General features: G+C 47.3%; 2 protein-coding genes across 5 annotated transcripts; both read left to right on the forward strand.

The window, feature by feature from the left end:
* The first annotated feature begins 12,561 nt into the window (after positions 1–12,561).
* LOC131672693 (trypsin 5G1-like) lies at positions 12,562–15,407 on the forward strand. Of its 4 annotated transcripts, XM_058950082.1 has the most exons (8): positions 12,580–12,698; positions 12,776–12,828; positions 13,012–13,100; positions 13,306–13,468; positions 13,530–13,637; positions 14,760–14,797; positions 14,883–14,942; positions 15,016–15,407. In XM_058950082.1, the coding sequence occupies exons 1-7, from the start codon at positions 12,644–12,646 to the stop codon at positions 14,908–14,910; spliced, it is 534 nt and encodes a 177-aa protein (XP_058806065.1). In that variant the 5' UTR covers positions 12,580–12,643; the 3' UTR covers positions 14,911–14,942; positions 15,016–15,407. The 4 variants fall into 4 exon arrangements, with proteins under 4 accessions (XP_058806064.1, XP_058806065.1, XP_058806066.1 ...); XM_058950081.1 differs by lacking the exons at positions 14,760–14,797; positions 14,883–14,942; positions 15,016–15,407 and adding an exon at positions 13,741–14,478 and having other exon boundaries at positions 12,562–12,698; positions 12,779–12,828; XM_058950083.1 differs by lacking the exons at positions 14,760–14,797; positions 14,883–14,942; positions 15,016–15,407 and adding an exon at positions 13,709–13,767 and having other exon boundaries at positions 12,584–12,698.
* A 1,036-nt stretch (positions 15,408–16,443) lies between these two features.
* On the forward strand, positions 16,444–17,905 carry LOC131672699 (trypsin-4-like). Its single transcript, XM_058950094.1, has 6 exons — positions 16,444–16,557; positions 16,632–16,681; positions 16,853–16,956; positions 17,050–17,215; positions 17,291–17,398; positions 17,475–17,905. Exons 1-6 carry the CDS (start codon positions 16,503–16,505, stop codon positions 17,793–17,795), a joined length of 804 nt encoding a protein of 267 aa, XP_058806077.1. The 5' UTR covers positions 16,444–16,502; the 3' UTR covers positions 17,796–17,905.
* The last annotated feature ends 4,961 nt before the right edge of the window (positions 17,906–22,866 follow it).

The raw sequence follows: 22,866 nt of genomic DNA on the forward strand, positions 1-22,866 counted from the left end.
CTACTGTATACTCGCTAAATGAAATGACTATTTTATCAATGCGCCAGAATTATTTCAACAAAGATGAGCTATAAAGAAAATGAAACTATGAATAATCGATCGTTTTCCGTTTACAATTGTGCTAAACGCGCCCTTACTACTCAAATTATACTGACAATATTGAATGAAAAAATAAATAAATAAATAAATAAATAAATGAAAAATATTATATTATATATTGTTGACACGAGTTTTCCGGCGGCTAGACAAAAAAAAAGATGTATACTATGAAACTGACACTACCTCACCGACCACACTGATGGCTATATCTCAAATCACAAGACTGATATTGCATATATAATATTCCTACGAGTTAGAGCTGCGGCAAGCGAAGCGAACATAAATACCAATTTTGTAACGGACTATGCAGGTTTTATCCCGAAATAACACGCGATTATAAAACGAGTGTATCAGTAATTTTCGAAGATGCGAAAGAGATATTTTGCGCTGCCGCACGACCCGACAATGATGAGCATCAATCAAGCGATATCGTGCACCAAAAGATCGCGTATACAAGAGAAAAGTTGATAAGATTTCGCGATTTTTTTTTCTCAGTAGTGTATCATGAGTGAAGCTATCGAAACAAAAGTGACGCTGTAACATATTAATGGCAAGCATTTAAGGGACTTTATCGCAATGTGTCAAGTGTTTAATCAAAGCGAACGAATGGGCGCCACGACATGGTTATTGTGAAACTATTTTTATTATTAAAGTAACTGTTTAATCGTTTGCATTTGCCTTGTTCATTCTTCACATTCTAAATCCTACCTGGCGATCATCGCCTCATTGGCATAATTTACGTCGATGTATTCGATGGAAATGGAGGCCTCGCAGCTTTCATGTCAAGATGTTGTAACAATAAAAGTAGATCAATGGGGGATCGAGCGGCTATGACCAAAGCTCGTATTCTTCGGAAATGTCATTCGAACGTTGCGGCCACTGCATCCTCAATTTCGCGTTGCTCGTAATGGAAAAACAGAAAAAAAAAAGACATCCAAAAACTGCATCATCACCGCGCTCGAGTGCTAGTTCTCGAACATCATGAACGTGCATTGAAGTGCGCTTTCAAAATCACAGAATCAAACACACGAGGAGAGAGCCATTCCATTAAAATTCGATTTAAAAGCATCGGTCGACAAAGGTGAGTGCGCGCGCGCGCGCGCGCGCAAGGGGGGCGCGTGCCCCTGGATTTTTTCTTTTTTCGGAAACTGGTCGCTCTCGCACAGCTGAGTCCTGCCGTGGGGGCAGCTTTTTCCCTCTCCTTCCGAATTTCTTCCCTCGTCCCCCGTACACGTAAAAATTGTGTACACACACGCACGGACGCGCGTCCCGGGATGAGTTTTCGCTTTTTTCCTTTTTCATTCGAGTCCTCTCTCGAGTGTACGCACTAATCGATCAGTTCTCTGTCTCTCATCTGCGTCCGACTCGGCACATTACTTTTTCCGCGTTGTTTGGCTAAACACGCGCGCGCGTGACTCTGAGCTCCAGCACCACATCTATCAGTGGCCGTTTTCATTTTTTGCGGGATGCGCGAAGGAGTTGGCGGCACGAATCGTCGCGATGAAAAATGAGAGCCGTCACGGCTTTCCTTATCCCGAGCGCGCGACGCCGCCTCCCGTTCGACTCGCGGACACGTGCCAGCGAGAGTCCAGCGCGCTCGCCTCCCGCGGAAAAGTCGAAGCACACTCCGCCCGAGGACAGAGCGAGCACAAGTCAAACATCCTGCGGAGAGTCGGGAGAGGGAGGATGGCAGGGCGTCGGCGCTGCGTATACGTGTACACAATTCGAGAAATGGAGTAAAAAGCGCTTGCCGGTCGAGTGACGTGCACGCGCACGGCACACACCTTTCGACGCGTGGCACAGTGACACAGAGGCTCCTTTCTGTGCCTATGCAAGGGGGCGCGGAACGAGCAGATGCACGGGCTCGCTCCCTCCGTCGAGAGTTTCCAGAATCCCGACGAAACGGGCATCGGCGATAATATCGATCCGCGCTCGATGATATAATTGAGACCTTCGAGGGAGATCGCCGGGACGTGTTTCGCGTCTCGAATGCCGAGCCGAGCGCGGCTTCCCGAAAATTATCGAGGCCCCGCCGTTCCCGCGTTCTCGTAATGCCACGTTCCGGCGCCGAAATGACACTTAAACACACCGAATTACGTGCAGACTCGCCGCGGGCGGGATAGTCGGCGCGCGTCTCTCGCGAGCCGCAGCATCGCGCGCCCAGCCGCCCCCGGCACGCGCGTCCACTCGCAACTGACGCCGAGAGGCGGAGGAAACCGCCTCGCTCGTTGCCAAATGTCGAGACAAAGTATGCACGCGGACGCGCATTACCGGCGGCGGCGGCGGCGGCGGCGGTGCAAGAGCTTCTGCGTGCCGCGGTGCGTCACGGCCTGTTCCTTTGCGCCGGGCCCATATGGCCCGAAAATTGGCCGCTTCCGCAGCGCCCGCTCGCGCTCGCATTTGAATGCGCGCGCCACTGCTCTTCTAACGCCGTGACCGGCCGACTATTGTGCTTGGTGGGCGCGCGACGCTCCGCTCGCGGAAGGTCGCGCGCACTTGGGTCAGTGTGTTACGGCGGCGCAACCGTGGGGGGATCCGCATGGAAGGTCGGAAGAATTTCGACACTTCTTCTGCTCCTCCTCCTTTTCGTTCTTCCTCTTCTTCTTCTTCGCCTTCGTCTTCTTTCGCGAATGAAAGCGTAATTACTGTAATGGACGTGGCTTTTGTACACCTCCTTCGCGTTTATTCGATTGCGGAGAATACCTTGTGAACGATCGCTGGAATTGCGGCGTTCTCACAGAAAATTCAGCTCAATTTTAAAAAGAGAAACGAAAAGGATGGATCGTCGGCTGTCTACGCGCGGTTTAGAGGTTTGTTTAATTTGCGAACGTAATTCGAATGCGCAGGCGACAAATTATCCGCGGGCGAGGTAACGTAATTCGGTTGCTCGCGTGCTCGAGGAAACGAGCGGCCGGAATTTCGCAAGCCTCCGTGGCTGCGGGTAGCGTCTCAAGCCCTCGGCGAAAATAAAGTCAGCGGGCAGAGAGAAGTGCGGCGGCAGACGCGATGATGCAACAAAGCCACACGACGACGCAGACGCGCCGCCGCGGCATTGAAAGGGCGGCCGAAAAGGGAAAAAAAGAGTAAGAGAGAGAGAGAAAAGGATAGCTCCGACCTAGTCCTTGGCGAAAATGGCAGCGGCAGCCAGCATCATCTCCTAATTATACGGCGCGAGCGCTTCCCCGAAGAGCACCCATCTCTCTCGCTCGCCGGGGGACCATATGGCGAATCCTTTTCGCGAACTCGCGCGTCATGTGTACGCGCAGGTATTTGGGCGCTTTCCTCGGCTAACGGCTCGGATGCGCTCCGTTGCGCGCACTCGCGAGACTGGTCCGTGAGAAGCGAGCCGACTGGCACTGCGCTGATTACCGAGCGGCCCGTCTCGTTTGCATCTGCCTCGCTATCGTTTTGCGCAGGGGACGCGGGTCGCTGGCCCGCGTGCCACTTCGAGCCCGAGTTTCGCGGCGTCGAGAAAAGAACGGACGTTCAATAATAAATAAGCGCAGCGGGGGTATATTGACGGCCCCGTGCACAAGTATAGGCGGCGACTTCTTTTTTTCGCGCGTGCGAGTTATAATCGACGCTACGTCGCGCCTCTACACGTAATTCCACTCGGAAGTTCACGCTGCAGTTGGCGCGACCGCGCAGGCAAGCCAGCCTTGCGTTCCGGCCGAGGTTACGCGCGCGCGCGCGAGCGCGATCGGCCGACAGGTGTTCCCCGGCACTTGCCCGAGCGGGAGATAAGCCTCTATCGCTGGCTGTTTATGCAGCTGAAAAGCGCGAAAAACCCGGGCCGCTCCGGCGCTAATTGCCGCGCGGCACCTGCGCCCACTCCGCGCGCCCGGCCCGAGGCTGCAGTCCTCGTGTTTGCCCCGCCGGCTAACGAGCTGCGCGCGACGCCACGAGAATCACTCGCGCGTAGGGGCAGCTCGCGCCGCGCCGTGGTCCAGCGAGACTCGGCCGGACGTCCGGCGGCTCTCCCCTTGCCAAGGCACGTGGGGCGAGAGGCGGCGGCGACGGGCGGAATTCCGCCGCGGGCTCACGTATGCGCGATGCGCGCTCGCGAAGAGAGCAGCGTGCGAGCTTGCTCCGCTCTCTCGTGCCTTACCGAGCATTTCCGCGCGTGGCTCGATCGATGCTTCCGTAAACGGTGCTCGGGCTCTACGTGGCGAGAACGGACGCGCGCTCGTTCAAGTTTGCGGCCGCTTCTCGACGCTAAGAGAGTGGCTAGAAATCATCGGGCCAACCGCTACGGGTACAAGCTCGACGAAACTGCTCCAGTTTCGCGTCGAAATCCAAAAAGACGGAAAGAAAGAATAAAAAAAGAAGCAAAGTCGTTACAAGGCCATAGAAAGCACTTGGCGCGCGGGCGAAAACGAAAAGAGAGAGAGAGAGAGAGGGAATCGAAGCCACAACAGCCGAGTCGCCGGCGTATACGAGGCTTTTCAGACAGCAGTCGGGAAGAAGCGAGTCGCTGCACGCGCTTGGGAGAGAAAGGCCGTGGGGAGAGACGTCACCCACACCCTCACTTCGTCCCGGGCGGAGAGAGAGAGAGAGAGAGAGAGAGAAAAGAGTTAATATTGATCCGTTTTTTTATTTGAGTCGAGCTGCTACCGCTACCCCCACTTCCACGCTCAGGTTTTTTTCACCCTCGCTATTTTTTCTTACCCCGCTGCCGCTGCTGCTACTGCTGCTGCTACTGCTGCTGCTGCTGCTTGCTGCACGAGATTCCGCTTTAACCCTGTACGCGGGACGACGCTCGAGGAATTAGTGTTTCTATAGCAACTCTCTCTCTCTCTCTCTCTCTCTCTCTCTCTTCGTGTCTGTTGCGTCCGAGGGTCTTCTCTATCTCCAATTTTTTTTCCCTTCTCCCTCTCGCGCAGCATCGCCCGTAAGGGACGGCGAAGGAGCGGGTTGAAGGAAGAGCATAAGCGAGGGAGGGATTCTTATCGTTGCACGCCAGCGAGTTATGTGTGTGTTTCTTTTTCTCATCTTCTGCGCCATTCTCGCGAGGTATACATCATCTTTTATTGTTGTAATGCCGGCTCTTTCTTGTTTGGTAAGCGAGTCGCCCGGTCGTTGCCTTCGCTTAGCTATCTGGCGTTGGATGCCTGATTTCAATTCGACGATCGAACGAAGGATAAGTATACTCTTCGAAGGTAAATTTACACGAATTGCGTGTCTTGCCGATTGTCCGAAATCAGTCGACCTACAAAAGTGCAATCAGACGCGATAAAATTCGAGTACATTTGCCAAACTACACCAATTTCGACGACAAACAATTTCGTTTGTTCCGCGCATTCGAGTCATCGTTCGGTGCTGCCGAACTGGACGCAATCGATAAAAGAGCCTGCGAAAAATCAGAGCCCGCGTGTTTCCTTCATTAGTCGTCTCGAGCGAGACAAAAGTAGCCTTCTTGAACTTCTCTTTCTATTGAAAAGCTTGGCAACGAAAGAAAGCGAGAGAGAAAGCTAAGAAAAAAATCCATATACTAGCAGGCGGCCGAAGAACGAAGAAAAGCAATCGTCCGCGACGCATGCAAAGCCGAAGGGTTGCGCGTCAAAGGGAGGAAAAACCTCGATAGCCTTTTTTTCTCTGAGACGGACGTTCCGCCCCCCTCCTGCCCCCCATTCCCCCTCTTTTTCTAACGCAAGTATGGAATTACAAAGTCCGCGCGCGCCTAAGAAAACAGTCTCGGAGAGTGGAAAAAAAAATCGATAAAAACCCTTCGGCTCTCGACTCCGCGCACCGTGTATTTCCCTCTTTTACGCTCGCCCGGAGGAGCATATTTTCTTTCTTCTTTTCTTCTTCTCGAGAATCACACTCCGAACCACCCCGTTCGCGCGCCCAGAGAGCGAGCCGAAACGCTCGATTTCTATGGTTACTCGGGGTGCACGCCGAGGTCGTCGTCGGTTCCGACGGCCAACGGCAGTGAAATTCGGACGATTACGCGATGAATTCGGACGATTACGATGCACGTAGAGCTGCGCCGAAGCGGAATCGACGCGCCTCGAGGTCTTCGATCATTCGCGCCCCGCGCGCGCGTGCGAGCCGCGAGAACATGAATTTCGTGCCTTCTCTGCATATCTACACTTGCTACTCACTCACTCTCTCTCTATCTATCTATCTATCTATCTTTCTCCGTCTCGAATTTCACGCGAGCGGAGCGTACGACGTCGATTTGTATGCGCGAAGGGGGTGACACTCCTCTTTGTGGCAGCGCACTGACCTGCTTTTTATTGCCATGCCTGTGTGATTTTCAAATGAGCACTGTGAGCTTGATTTCTTTTCAACGAATAATCAGTTGATTGATCTTTCCAGGTGCTGCTGTGAAATCAACGAAATTAGAAGAAGAAGAAAAATATCCGCCTCACGATTACATCCCCGTGCTAGAAATCCGGTAATTATTTGACGGAGAGAAGCCAGCAATCGGGGTCGATTTGTCGTAGGGATACAATTAAATTAAAAAAGAGAACGACAAATCGCTGCGAGTTTAGGCATCGTAATTGCCTTGAAACTTCTCTGCGACACGCGACGCACGCACGTATAAGTATATAACCGCCCATCAGATGCGGCCAGTCACCCCTGCGCGATGGTCTATTGAGAACTAGACGAAAGAGAGAGAGAGAGAGAGAGAGAGAGAGAGAGAGAGAAAAAAAAATCAATGATATCGATTACATCGAAAACGTACACACAGACACATGCTGCAAGTTCAAGGCCGTCCGTCCTCGATTGAAAAGGCGGCCACTCAACGGGCCATATTGCTCCCCGGCAACCCTTTAACTCGTAAAAACCTCTTTCTCTCTGTGCAGCATTCAGCCGCCCTTCCTACGCAAGTCTTGTTTGCTTTATTAAAGCCTCTTGACGCGTCCACCTAAAGAGGAGAAAGAATAGAAAAAAAAAGAAATAAAAAAGAGGCGGAAAGTGTGTGAAACACTTTGAAAAAGTCGGTTGCTCGTATCCCGCGGTTTCGCGCGCGCCGATTTCAATGTGAATATATAACAGGAGCATGCGTCTCGATTTCTTTTATCAAACCGTTTCTGGATTTCAATTTTTTTTCCTCTGGACACGTTTTTTTTTTCTTCTCTCCTTCTGCCAATTGCTTCCACCGAATAATTTGAGTCCTGCCACTTGATTCTTCGGATCGGTGAGATTTACACCAGTTGAATAAGTGACTTCCGCCCCTTCGCAATTGTACCAATCGAAATAACATTCTCGATAGGTTTCATGACAACTTTTTCGTTAGTATCCTCCGCGGTGATCTTCACAAAAGAACGATAGTTGTTTTTTTTTTACGATTCTAAACTGAATATTTGCGATATACGTTCCGTTCGAGTTCGACAGCAGACGCAAGATGAGTATAGCGGCGACAAGAAGTTCTGAAAAACCAAAATCTCGCTAAGGAATCAAGAGATCAATACAGCGGGCGCGAGAAGGACTCGGAGAGAAGAATGAAGAAGCCGTCGAGAGAGGAAGAAGAAAAAAAAGAAACGACGCTGTCGGTGTAATAAAGGAGGTGGAAAAAAAGTCACGGCGCGAAGCTCGTTACGCGGCTCCATCGACAGTTGTTATTATTTTCTCCGGTTCATCGGATTTTTACGTGAAAAAACGCAAGAACCTCTTTGCATCGCATTCACACGTCAATCACAAAGAGTCGATCGTGTTTCGCTCTCCCTTTTATTCTGCACTTCGTTATACGGTCTTTTTTGTTTTTTTTTTCGGGCGTTATTATGCATGCATCGAGCGCGTACATGCGCCTCGCTTTCATTTCCGCGCCGACGCGCTTTTGACTTTTTCCGCTAACCGTCACGCATTGTTGGAGTCATTTTTCCACTATATTCTCTCTTTTTTTCGCCACTCTCGCGATGAGAAAGAGAGAGAGAGAGAGAGAGAGAGGACGGATAGAGCGTATATCGGTACGCGGGCAGTGAGTTGCGTGGACAAGTGCAGGCGGCGCGCGTTCAACCCTTTCTCTCGCTGAGCGGCAGGTTTGCCCCCCCTCCTCGCATGCGCACTGAGCGCAATGCAAAACATTGCGGGCGCCCCGTACAAAATGGTCGCGAGAGTCCGATGGCGGTTCTCCTCGCGCGTGGGTGTCTGCGAATTTCGTCCGGCCCAAGAGCTCGCAGAGTGGCGCTATTGTTTCGCGAAGCGGGGGAGCTCGCCTTTCTACCGGATGCGAGACGTCACGCTGCAAAGACACCAGCTACGTTTTCGCGCCCGGCTTCGCCTGCCCGTTGCGAACCTCATTTGATAACATTCCAACGGGCGAACCGACAGATCGACCGAGAATAATAATCGCGTGTCTGCCAACCCACAGATTTCAGGCGACTAATAAAGAGTCCCGCATCTCGCTTGCCCGCTCTCTCTCTCTCTCTCTCTCTCTCTCTGTCACCCCTTGTGAAAAAAGCTCATTTATAACCACGTGCCGGATCTGCATCCTTTATCCTTTTCTCGCGCTCGCGCAATTTTTTTCCCTCCCCCGTACGTACACTACCACCCCGACTATTTTTTTTCTAGCTCAGCGCTAACCCCTTTTTTACCCTTTCGGCCCGACGTTGAAAACTTTGGCCCTTTGTCCGCGCGAATCGTGAGCCTACGAACTTTCGGACGAGATCGGTGCTTTTGAGAAAAAAAAGTATCGCCGAGTACCTTTCAGCTTGCATGCCGAATTAAAAGAGAAAAGCGTCAAATGATCGACGGCTTACCGGCAATTGTTCTTGAAACGCTATCTATTTTCTTTCGTCGTAAAAAAAGTGCGTGCGTAAAGGATAAGGAAAAAAAAAGGAAGGTATAAAATAATCGTTCCTAATCGCCCGGCGGATCAATAACCACGGCCTGTACCGACAAAAACTGCACTCGGCAAAAAATCAAAACACAAAAGCGCATAATGTCCACACAATCCACTCGGCGCTTTGTGCGTGTATTTTTTGTGCGCTGGCGTACTAATTTTCTAAACGATCCGCGCGCGCGAAAACCAGTCGCGTGCTTTCGCCGTGCGTGTTGTTTTTTTCGGTTCTCTCGCACGCGCGCAACCCTTTTTTCTCTCTCTCTCTCTCGCGCTCGTCGATAGAAAAAAGTAGGACCCCCCTTAGTTCTTTTCCTCGTCTAGTTGACTCACCCTATCGAGCAACCCTTTTTTTCTTCGTGGGGAGTGTGGCACGCATTGGAAAAGAAAAAAACAACAACAGACGCGAGCTAGTTCATTACAGGATAGAAAAAAACGTCGGTGAGATGTGTAGCCGGCAATGAGATGCACGAAGAAAGCGAAGAAGGTCGGCCTGACGTAAGAAAAGAGAAGAAATAAAAAACGAAAGAAAGGAAGAAAGAAAGTCGTTCTCGATTAGGCGTGTAGTGTCTCGAGCTGTAACGTAAATACGAGTGCGGAGGCGGCGTGTTCGTCCGATCACGGTGATCAGCGCAGTCGCGGCCGAGCCTACAAACAACCGAGAGCAAAAAAGTCAGCGCGACAAAAGGAAAGGAAAGGAAAAAACCCAACGCCGTGGCAGCTGGTTAAACGCGGAAGGGTTTTTGCGATTAGCATAAAGGGCGCGCTCACACGGCGTCCTCTCGACTCGGAAATACGCGTATGTGTGTGTGTGTGTGCGCGCGTGTGCGGGGGGAGGGGGCGGTGGCCATTAGTAACCATTTACGCGCATCCGATTAACACAAATGCCCGGAGATTCGTCAGCGTCCACGCGCGATCGGAAGCAAATGGGAAAAAAGCGAGCCGCTCTGATTAGGTAGTCGTACGGTCAAGGCATTCCTCCCTTACCCTTTTCTACGCTCGTTCTTTTCCATTTTAAAAGACGTCGGGGGATAGGAAAAGCTCCACGGCAACCCTTATGCTCTCGGCTCTCTTTTTGACTCGAACTCCCCGATGCTACGTAGCTTGCTCTTTCGTCTGTTTCTTACTCCGCTCCCGGAGTACATTCCATCCCTCCTTCCACTTCCTCTTTTTCTTCCTTACGCTCGACTCGCGGAACTCGCTTTCCACGCCGTATTTTTGCGATGCCCCTTCCGACTCGGTACCACGACGAGGACGGCTTGGGCTTTTAGCGCGGCCCCCGAAATATTTTTGCGCGGGATATTCCCTTTTGCCGGAGAGAAGACTTTTCGCGACGGCAAACTGGCGTTTCGTCGACGAGCCAAGCCGCTTCGACCTCGCGCGCGTTCGTCGCCAGATAATATATACGGATCGCGTGCTGGCCGACGTTGCGCGAGCGCGTGGGCATATCCTTGATCGGCCGTCGATCGAGCGTCAAATCCAGCCTGGGCGAAGCAAGAAGTAGCTCCGAGGAGAAGAGGGGCAAAGTGAGAGAGCTAAAAGAGAAATTTGGCTTTGCCATCATTGTGCAGCTCTCATTTATCTGGCTGTCGGTGTAGGGGTTGGCTGCCGCGCGCCCCGAAACGAAGTTTACTTCTCGTTCTCGTTCCGCGCGCGCAGGCCTGATTGAAGCGGGCGGAGGATGTTTAATTCAAAGAAACTGCGCCCTGGGAAAGGAGAGCGAGAGGACACGCCCAGCGCTCTAACGAGTGCTCCTCTCGGAAGGAAAAAAGAAAAAAATAAGAGGAAGAAAAGGGAAAAGAGGAAGGGTCACACACCTCGCGCAGCTCGTTAGTCCCTCTGGCTTGCTCTCTGTTTCTCGCGAGACTCGCTGATTCTTCGACGAGATGAGTACGGATAAATCGTGTCTTTACACACATGCGCGAGGGAGCGAGAGCGAGCGAAAAGAGCCCGCAGCGATCTCATGAAAAAGTCATAAGCAGCGAGTTCGCGTCAAACGGCGAAAAATCAATTTGTCGGCTCGCGCGTTCGCTCGGGCGATGATCGCCGGCACCGGGAGGTACGAAAACAATGGCCGAAGAAGCGAGAGAGAAGAAAGGAGTCGGCGCTCGCGTGCCGCTGCCATCGAAATCACGCCGCGGGCCGATCGCAAGAGGGAAGGCACGCGGAGAAACGGGGGCTCGGGCGGACATAAATATCGTGTGCCTCGTGGGCATCCGCGCGTCGCCGAAACGCGCCGGTTGCAGCAGTCGGTCTGCTTGCTCGCCCGAAAGCGATTAATAAATGCACGGCGCGTCGCTCGATGAAAATCACGGCCAAAGTAAGTATTACCGACTCGGCCCGTGAATCACGCCGCTAACTGCCATTGTGAAGGCACAAAAGCAATCAGCGCGGGCACGTGCGAGCCCGTACAACTCCTTTACCTGGAGCTCTCTCTCTCTCTCTCTCTCTCTGTTAACACACGAGTACATCCCCAAACAATTTACCCGAAAAAAAATCCGACTTTTTCGGTATATTATACGTCGATCGGTGGTGCGCGCGCGCGCGCGCGCTAACCACGGGGGGCCCCGCGTATCTATCGCCCGTAATAACTTCATCTTTACCCCACGTCGCGCGCGCGCGCGGGCCTCTGTCATTACACACTTTGGCGCGCGCGCAACCGAATCTCTCTCTCTCTCTCTCTCTTCCTGATTTATAGCGATGAATTTTTACGAAAAATTCTTTCTTTATACAGTCGCTAGGCAATTGGGGCGTGGATACATCATTTTCCTCATTTTTTTCAGTTCAAGGGGAAAGTAAAAGGGGTCGCATCGTGGTTGCTGCGACCAAGTGCTCGAGTGTGCACCGATGTTGGTTAAATATCGGCAAAGACGTATGTACAAATGACTGATGTGAATTCTGTGTGTTGGCGGGATACTAGGCAAGGTTCGCATGGACGCATATATTAGCTGAAAAATATAACGATATGAAAATTAACCGATGACTTTTCTTTGTATAATTTGCATTTATTTACAAATTACACTTGGATGGGCACTAAACTTGTTTGCTGTTAAACAATTTTATTTCTCAAGTGTGACATTGAAGTAACTTAGCGCAGAGATAAGTAAACATGCTAATAACAGTATCTTCAAATTATTCGCTCGAGCAGTTTCAAGAACTGTTACTTTCCAATCGCCAAGCGTATTTCATATGAAACATAGAACATCGCTTACTCGTCTTGATGCAAGCAATGTTTACATCTTATCTATCAAGGAAAGATCAACTTATGGATGGAAATCTCATTTTCGAAAATTTCATCGTAGCTTTCAACGAAAATTCTGCCTTTTTTTTCCAATTATGAATTGTGTTCCAACGGCAAGTGATAACTTTTCCGAAGAGACTGTTGTACAGAACTGTTCTACGATAATAAATCACTATAACAATCCATCGATGGTATATTTTCCGAGTGCCGACTGTCTCCAGAGAATGAATTTGAGATAACGATTGAATAGTTAAGTAACAACCATCCAGATTATTATTAGTGACGATGCGACTGCAAGTTTTATAATCAATAATTAGATAACTAACTTTACAATAAAAAAAAAAGAAACAGAAAAAAAGTTTGAACTTGAATGTGTAACTCTATCAACGCACGAGCCTTACGACTGACTGAATATTGTTATACTAGGCGACAGGCTGCCAATACAAGCTGTACAGTATAAGCAACGATACGGGAAAATTAAAATCAGAAACGTATACTAGTACAAGTTTCACAGAATGAGCTCCGTTACTTTCTCAATTTGGCTGATCACGTTTTTGTGCGTGAGCGTAGGTATGATAACAGTTAATTGCTGCACAGTCATAAACGGCAATTTCGCGATTGAAAGTAATACAGTCATTTATCGAAAGTAGAATGCATCCAGAACGGCGAATTCATTTCCATATTAGAAGCGCCTTATTACGTAAGTACACCGATGAATATTTCCAATCTGCTCGCATAATCATTTCTTGAAAAGACTTGTATTTACGCAAAATATTCGTAGTATATCAAATAAATATAATAAGTTATTGATGAAGACAACCGTAGAAAAACGTGATTCTACGAGCATTAACTTTTATTTGTAATTTCTTAATGTTCGTTCTAGGCTTCACTTGTTGACCAAACCAGAGATGGTTCGTGTGGTGCGGCAATACTTTCCGATTATTGGCTGGTCAGTGCTGGCCACTGCGTTGCGTATGTGTCTATGCATACTGTGAAAACAGTAATTATTCCAATCATTTGATTAAAAACACACGTGTATAAAATGATTCATTTATATGTATCGTTTGATGTGCGCTCATGAAGCACCCAACGCACAATCAAGATTCATTTTAAAATCTAGTAGAGTAAGTATCAAAAGTAGCAAAAAGGAATAACAGTTGAATTTCTTAAAATTCAGAAATGGTTACGAGGAACTGGAAGTTCGTACAGGCGCTACCAGAAATTATAGTAATGGGACTATTCATACTATAGAGAACGTAGTAATACCTAAAAATTATACATTTCACTTTTCGAAATTCACTAAAGACTTGGTTCACGTTAACGATATCAGTTTGATAAAAGTAAGGCCGCACCACTTATACCAATATTGTGGAAATAATTCTAGCATTGAATAATTTTCAGCTTAAGGAGCCAATAAAATTCGATGAATATCAGCAGCCGATAAAATTACGTTCCACTCCGCCAAAAGAAAACGATACTGTTACTATAGTTGGATTGGGATTAGAAAGAGTATGTATCTTTTGTAATTTTATCTAATTGTTAATGGCAGATTCTACATATCAAAATTTAACTCACATAAGGAGTAAAAGATGCTTATTGTCTATTGCACTAGATATTAAATAATCCTCCATCTTTGAAAAAGACCGTGCAGTCGGTTGCAGCAACGGCTCCCCCCTTTGTTCCAAAACCTCCAGGTGTATTCCATTTACAAAATAGCACATCGCATTTCTGTCCTGGCGACTCGGGTAGTCCGGGTGTGATTGACAACAAGCTAGCCGGTATTGCAGTTTTTGTGGACGAAATGTGTATGGACTGGTCTGTCAGTCATAACAAAAAATATCCTGGTGCCCTTACCAGAATAGACATATTTTACAACTGGATACTCAATCACACAGAGATTAACAACTGAAAATGTCATATGTCATTGTTATTAATTTTTAATAAGATAATGCAAATTATTATCCAAAACTTTTAGTATCAAAATAGCTCAAAGCAGAAGAAAGTGGTTTTTCTCAGCTGCATCTATGTAACTAAATTATCGACGTGACGAAGAGTGAATATTGATTAAACTGTCATTTTTAGACAAATATATTCCACAAGAAAAAACATTGCAATTTTTCAAATGAAATGCCATAATATTCTGAATAAATAACCAAATATATCAATATTTTTTTGACTCCAACTAACGTTGCGTGTACGAAATCAAATTGACGGTTTTTCAGCTGTGAGATATAAAACTTTCTCGTTCTACTGCTGTTTGTATTTTTATATGAGAATTGTTTTTAATATCCTCATTTTGTAAATAAGAAATGTTTTTATACGTAATTTTCAAATATCTTCAATAAATCTATTTCAGCTAAATGACGATATGGATGAATATCGATGTACAAATATAATTTGGAATTAGATAACTTAGCTGTTCACTGTCGTAAGTAATTGTCCGTATTCAATACTACGAGGACAAGTTGGTGAAATATGTCGCGTTAATGCTAATAAGAGTGAAATGATGAACAGCGAAATATTTCTTTTGATTGTCGCTTGTGTTTGCAGTATCTCTGTAAACTGAGCAGCTGATATTAACAGAAACTCCTACTATTTGGGTTACTCGCTTAATCGAGCATATTATTACAGAGGCAATCAACTCAGGAGATTACATCTCTATTGCGGAGGTACCTTATTACGTAACTGTTTTCAAATAACATCAAATATCTATATTTACAATTGTAAATTATGATAATCAAAGCAACAATAAAGTTTTTGGTGGATCTATTCTTATAATTAGCACTAGTTGATACCAGCGTCCCTCCGAGCTGAGTAAGTTAACTATTGCTTTATAAGATGTTTTTTCTAATTGAATAATGCAATCTAACAGAATTTCGTCCTATAGCCATTTAGAAAGGGTATCGATAAGAGTTCGATCCAGTGGATTTGCATAACCGGGTCACAGGAAATATTACAATACTAAACAAATCATTAGGCATCCTGATCACAAAGACAGTGTGAACGAACTAGATTTTCCAGTCAGTCACAGAGGTGTTACCTCTTTGAAAGTGAATATTCAAGTGAACTCAATCTTTCTTTTAGTGCGTTTTTCAGTCGGTCAAGTCCATTTCATTTGGCGAATGCCGGCAACCAATAAACCAATACAATTAAGTAGCGAAAGATCACAGGTCAACCATACCATATCTATTGTAGGACTTGGATTAGAAGGAGCGAATATAGATTCTTAGCATAACTAGAAACATCAAAATCATCAATTTAGTTTTATTCTGATCGATATATCTTTCTATTATAGCAGTTTTTGTTTACACGATTAAATAGATATTTATTTATATATTAAATAAAACTCTTCAAATATACGTTTATATATGATACTTTATAGAAAAGGAACGACACTGTGTTTAAAAAATAAATAAATAAAATGAAAGTAGATGTCATTGATGATTTGGATCCAAGGTGGAATCCCCTACCGCCTTTGTAGTGACGAATGAACATTCGACATTTTGTAGTGGCAATTCTAGAGGTTCAGTAGTCCGTGATAACAAACTATTAGGGCTTCTAACGATGGGCGCTGTATTTACAAGTTGGTCCAATCGATTTCAGATGCAATTCAATTTTGTTACACCTATTCATTTGTAATATGGTTGGGGTTATCAAACATGTTGGAGCCAGTTATTGAAGTTCATGGATTTTATTGCACTGTTAATTTAAGAAATTTGTCACGTGAATGTTTCGCTTGAAAAATTGATAAAAATTGGTTGTATATAGACATACGCGAAACAACGGTTCGGGTGTCGACGTACATTGATATTCGGTAAGAAATAGGAAAATATAAACTTTTTTACGGTACGCATTTGTGGTGTGAGGAATTCAACCGGAACTTTCTTCATCAATCAGCTCCATTTTTCATCCATAATAATTTATCATCCTTATGCACCTAAATGATTATGTCTTAAAATGTTTTCCCAGCACTTTTGCTTATCTATAAAAAAATACATACGGGTATTTTAATTTTCCTATTGCAAAAATTCGTAACGTAAGTCCTAGAGAATCTATTGATTAGCGAAAAGATAACTAAAGTACTTTTACTTTACTTTTTATTCGCCATTCTTCAAGACTATAAATTATAAAAATTCAATTTGCATTTATACTTTTCCAATGTTACTCTTGATCGTCGTCTTGAAAAAGACGACATACATTACGACTAATAAACGAACAGCCAGTCGGCAAGATAACTTCCGTAAAAGTTTCAATGATTAGAGTTATCTTTTCGCAGATATAACACGTTTGATCGTTATTCGTTGGAAATAGAGCAGTTCGTGTTGACTGCGAGAGAATATTGATAAAGCAAGTCGCGTCAACGCGGATCAAACGATGAACACCGAAATATTAATTTTAATCGTCGCTGTCGCTTGGAGTGTCAGCGTAGGTAAAGTATCATTACGTCAGCGTGTAACTTGCCTATTCAGCGTTCTAGTTTACTCCATTCCCATGTTATTACAGAGGCAATTGGTTCAGGAAATTACATATCTATAACTGAGGCACCTTATTACGTAAGTGTTTAATCGCAGCTTTTAAATAATTCGAATGACTTGCCGAGCATACGTAATATTTCATTCGTAAAACATAAAAATATTTTCATTCATTATTTCATCCGTAATATAATTAAAATGTCGCGTGAGACGATAACGCGTGCTAATAAAATGTGCATCGGAATCGCATAGGTAGCTATCGACGACAAGTGGTATAAGTACACGCAAGAGACAAATTACTGCGGCGGATCTATTCTGTCGGAGCACTGGGTGATAACAGCGGCCCATTGCGCTGAGTAAGTTAGCGATCGCTCTGAAAAAGTATGAGCGCTCGAGGAGCGAACGCAGTGGATGCGTTTGTTCAATCGCAATAAAACTTCGCTCGACAGCCACTTCCAGAGAGTGCCGATGAGGGCTCGAACTGGCGGTACAACGCAGCTGGGCCACGGGGAATATCACGAGGTCGAAAAGGTCGTCGTCCATCCCGATTACGAGGACAGCTTCGTCGCCGAGCTGGACACCGCGATCGGTCACAACGACATCGCTTTACTGAAGGTGAGCGTTACGAGGCACGCGGCGCGATAGCCGCTCCCGCGCGAGCTCGATCTGATCAGCACGCTCGCTTTTCAGTTGCGCGCGCCGATCTCGTTCAGCACCTACCAGCAGCCAATACAATTAAGCAGCAAGCCGCCGGCCATCAACGACACCGTTAGCCTCGTGGGCCTCGGCATAGAAGGAGTAAGCGTGCAAGCCTAGCCGTTTGCGATGCTACGTTCCAGCTCTCGTCTGCAGTTTGCGATTTACGATTTTACAGCAAAGCGCCGACTCTGCGTCTCTGAAGGAAACTCAAATGAGGGTGGGCACACTCGACGATCTGGATCCAAAGTGGATACCCACCTTCGTCGTCACGACGGACGAGCATTCGGCAGCTTGCGCCGGCGACTCCGGCGGTCCCGTTGTCGGCGACGACAACGAGCTTGTTGGCATTCTGGTGATGGCGTCTGGATGCAGAGACTGGTGGCGGCGCTCGGTCGAGCAGTTCAATTTCGTTACGCCCGTTTACGTGTACTACGATTGGATTGTCGAGCACACCGGACTCGGCTACGCGACTTCAGGAGGTTCACCGCGCTCGTAACTCCAATGCAGAGCTAGCCGCGAAAATGTACACGCCGATGCCGCGAGAGTGTGCCTTGTCTTTGGAGCGACGCAGTCGATTTCGATGACAAGAATAAATTACAGTTGAGGTTTCTGCAAAAAGCCCGTTTCTCAAGCAACGCGGTACGATAAACGAGTAAACGAAGGCGTTATTGCGGAGAGCGATAATCGGTGCACGTCCACGGGCGCGTACGACGCACGCACGACGCGTGCAAACTTTGGCTTTTGTCGTCGCGCTCAAATCGCGACGACGGACGCTCGACTTTGGCTCTCGGGACGTCGGACGCTCCGCGAGCGGGCGGATCACGCTTTCGCTCGCGCGACATTTACAAGCGCGAGATTCGACAGAAGGCGAGCTAGGAGGAGAGAGAAGAGAGAGCCGAGGGGCTGACGCCACCCCCTCGCGCAGCTCTCTCGCGCGCGCGTCCCGTAACGATTTTTTTCTCTCTCCGGTTGCCGACCACCACCCCTTTACGCCGCGCTTTCTCCTACCACTAGCGCTAATTGCGTTTTTAAAGCGAAATTACGGGCCGATGCTGCTTCTCTTCTCCGCAGGCCGGCAATCGATCGCTCGCGACCACGCGCGCGGGATGACGTTCGCGCTCGCTTCTCGCTTCGGCAAATTGACTTTGGCGTCGCGGAGCTCGCGAGTTCGCCGAGAAAAGCGATCCCGCAGAAAGGGCCAGCAGGCGAAAGAGAAAGAAAAATGTAAATCGAGGACCAAATCGCCATTAATTAGTCTCGTTGGCGCACGCGTCCCGGCCGCCCATCCAGCATGCCTCGCGCGCTCGCCTTAAACCTATTCTCCTACTCACGGGGCATTAATCAAACTACCCCGACGCAGGCGCTGCGAGACTAAGACCGTCGCGGGAGCAAAAAAAATCCATACCTCATCGCCAATTTGAGAGCGGCTCTCTCTCTCTCTCTCTCTTTCTCTCTCTTACTCTCTTTTCTTTTCTTTACCCCACACCAGCGACGTCGTCTAATTCCCCCCGTCGGGCTCGAAAACTCTCTGTCCCTCGAAATAAAGAATTTAAATCAGCAAGAGAGAGAGAGAGAGTGGAGGGAGAACAAAAGGAGGAATAGACGCTTGGCAGCGGCAGCCTCGCCTTTTCGCATCGAGAGATGGCACTACGTCACAGTCATTATTGGCAGATTATTCATTCGAACGGAGGCTCTCGCCGCGCGAGAAGGCTTCCAATTCTGCTCGACGCGAAGAAATGTCGCGGGACCCATTCGATAGCCGAGGCTGCCGAGGCTTTCGCTGTGCCGCGCCAGTGATCTTGATGGCCGCACGCTCGGCTCTTCCGGATCCTCTACATTGGATTTCGCCCCGTGCGCAACTTCTTAATTACTTGCGAGATTCTCGCTCCAGCTTCCTTGTCCTGCTCTCTGCCACCCTCCCTGCGCGCACGGGACGACGGGCTGCTGCTCTCGCTCTTTCTTCCACGCCCCGCGGGCTCGGTCTCGAGTTTCCCAAAAAAGGGGCGCTTCCTCGCTTCGAATTTTCCGGATTTTCGCGACGAGCAATCGAGGCCCTCGGCATCCGCGCTCCCGATCACCGGTAACGCGGCGTGCGGCTGCTTTTGCAAATCGACCATGGACCTTGCACCTTGCGTCACCCTACCGACACTCCTACCCGAATCTCGGACTGTGCTATACTTTCAATTTTCACTTTCGTTGCTTACGTTTCACGGCTTTTTATAGGCAAATCAACGAATTATTCACTTGGACAGATGTTAAAGCATACTTCGAATTCACTCGATCACTTTTATTCAAGTTTTCTTTTCGGATATTCCGCCCTACGCATTACAAAAAAATTTATCACCAAGCGTGACTTTGTCCTAATGCCACGACTACCAACGACTATAAAGATCTGGCGATTCTATAAACTTGCCTCTCTATTCGTCATTCCTCGTCCGAGGAATATTGATTGGCAACGCTGACGCTCAAATTAACCGCGTGAATTTTCAGCAAAAGCGAATACCTTCCATAACATTCACGAGTATTTCTATTATTCGTAACTCGTCTTCTCTCGCACTCGGTTGCGCCAACGTGCGGGAAATCGCGAAACAATTGACGACGACGACACCAAACCCCACGAGTTCAAGTATGTCGTGCACATCCATTGCAACTGCTTGTAATACAAGTGAATGCAACGCAGCATAATCAACGAGCCGCACATTGTTTCAATTCAGTTACGATCCTCACCGAAAGCCACGACGTTAACACTTACAGTTAGTTCTCAACTTGCTGTTTTTCTTTTTCATTCGACACTTCAACCTTGCGACTTGTCGAATCGCGGTGAGCTTCAATTCCTTTCACTCTCTTCCCTACGTTGACCAGTTTTTTCTCTCTGATATACCACATCCTGGCATTAATACTGGCGCGCGACAAGTATTAATGCCACGATTTGCACAGTGGGAATAACTTGTTGCGGCTGAGGCGCAGCGAAGAACAGCAGTCTGCAAAACGGTTGCCGGTTAAAGCCCGTTGTAGTGGATACATCGATGAGCACGCAATTCTTTAGAGCTTCGGCACTTCTAAAATAAACTACACTGCGAGGAGAAACGAAACTGTCGATGAATTTAATCATCGTAACGCGCTTCTTCGCTCCGCCAACATCTCGATAGTGGTGAAACGACAAAGCAATCTTTACGACCAGGTTATCGAAGACGAATGGGCTAAACATTACGGAGGTTGCGGCGTAAGCCTCGACGATAACTCACACTGCAAAATCGCAAAATCTAGTGATCAATTTGCTCGATTGCAGGCTGACGGTGGAGGGCCTCTTGTTTACGAGCCTCAGCCGTGGATCTGATCGAGAACGCCACGACTGGCATGCTTCTCAGGAATTTCTGAATAATGTCGCCTCGATCGCAAGAAAATCGCTCTCGGCGAAACTCATCCTCGAGGCAGCAAGTACAGCACGAAGGATTTCACCCGAGAAAAAAAATAATCAGCTCTGTCAATATTTCCTCGACGACCCTCTCCATTGAGATGGCCGTCTCCGAAAAGCCACGTAAAGACTCGCGCCCGGAACATCGTCTCTTCCAAAGACGAAACAAAAGAAAATGATGGACGCGCGTTGTAACTGGCCGACGCAAGCCACTTGCATAATTGATTAAATAGGGAAAAGCGCACAAGAACCCAGCCAGAGATCCAAAAACTAGAGCGCAGTAGTCCTTCGGGAGCAACCCCTTTTTTTCGTCTCGGCTGGTGCACGCGCAGACGCCACACGTAGTGTTGTGCGCGCGCGCGCGCGTGTGTGTGGGGGGTCAGAAAAAGGATTCTCCTACCCTATTTTTTTCGGCTAGGGTAAGAAAAAATCGCCGTGGGGTGCAGCTGAGTCAGGCGTCTCTCTTTTTTTTTTCTTTTTTATCTACGGGGATTTGCCTCGTCCACCCCTTTCGCGTATATCTCTCGGGGTATATAATATAAGAGCGCCTTAACCCTCGATAATGCGTGTGCGTGTTTTGAGCTTTCCTTCAAATTTGTTGAGAAATCGTGTTACGTGCGCGCGAAGATAGCGAATCACAGAGGATCAAACTCATCTCGAACTCTCGTGCTAATTAAAGTTTTGCGCGACGTGCGAGAGGCAACGAGAATTCTCCATGTAAATTGAAAATATCTGCAGTATCAGCGTGGTCTTCTTTTGTATTATCTTATTTTATTTTTTGCCTCACAGCCTACTTTTTCCCTTTCTTCTGCGGCCGCATCTTCACCCTCCCTCGAATGAATAAGAGAAAAAAATAGGAGGAGGGAGGGAGAGAGAGAAAAAAAATTATTCATGAGATGCGCGTGGGTCGGAGATTGGGAAGGGTTGGCCGCCTTGGAAGCCCGAAGAGCGAGAGAAAAAAAATTGCCCCAAAGTTAGGGGAGGGGGTGGGTGAAAAAGGCGAGCTCTGAATGCGCGTGCTACTGATGCAAATTCCTGCGTGTGACACGTGTAACGCGAGCACTTTAATTACATTTTTTCCCTAGATTCTACTTTCAGACATGAATTCCCTCCTCTCCTTCGCCCGTCACTATGTCAATTATAGAGATTATATTTTTCCCGCAGCAATTTTTAAAACGACATTGTTTAGTTTTGTTTGGGTGTGAAATTAAAAATCCATACTTTTGATCGTTTGAACTTTTAAAATTTATAAATTGTAATAAAAAGAAGCACGAGAAAAACGACGACAAAAACTGACTCGGTCGTATAAGTAGAAATACGTGCGTTTGGTCAGCCACAAGCACGCAAGCACAAAAAAAAGTCGCACACGGGTGCAAGAAGAGAGAAAAAAAAAACAATCCCTCAATCGAGCGTGCGATAAGCAGCCCAAACACACATCCCTCGTTTCGCGACTTTTCAACCGGTTAAGCCACTTCACTCTCGACAGCCCCGCGCGCCACAAGCGTGCTTATCGCGCGCCACTCTCCTCCGCAGTCCGCGCACAAAAAGCACTCGCGCGCAGGCCGGCGACATTGACGGCTTTAGAAAAGAGAGCCACACATGCATAACACGCTGCTTCGCCAACCCGATATTCATTGGCCATTCAATTCGAGAGGGAGAGAGAGAGAGAGAGAGAGAGTTGGACAGGGGCTTTCCAACTTTTAAATAAAAATCCTTCTCCCGACCGTATATCGTGATTATTTGCACGCTTTCAAATGTCCGACCCAGCGGCTTTTTTTTCGCGAGATTTAAAGGATAACATTTCTCTTGATATTTTTTTTCCACAACTTTAAAACATGACTTTTATTTGAGTAAATGCACAGGTATTGCAGGTAAACTTTTACATTATGCAGATCGAATTTTCAATAAACAATTCATTAATAAAATGATAATGGAATTCGACAATTGTTGTATTCCGTATTTTTTTGTTTTTCGCCTTGCTGTAAAAGTTCGTTAACTATTGCCACTCAAATATGCGTATACGAAACCCTTAAAAACGCTCCTTATCTTATATTCCAAATGTTATCAGTAAAATCTTATTGAAATAGTTCAGAGAGAATTTAATGAGGCAATTGATAACCAAAGTAGGAAGTTTCAGGAACATAATATAACA

Source organism: Phymastichus coffea, unplaced genomic scaffold, assembly GCF_024137745.1.
Source record: "Phymastichus coffea isolate CEN01 unplaced genomic scaffold, Cenicafe_Pcof_1.1 PCOF00156, whole genome shotgun sequence".
Lineage (NCBI taxonomy): Eukaryota > Metazoa > Arthropoda > Insecta > Hymenoptera > Eulophidae > Phymastichus > Phymastichus coffea.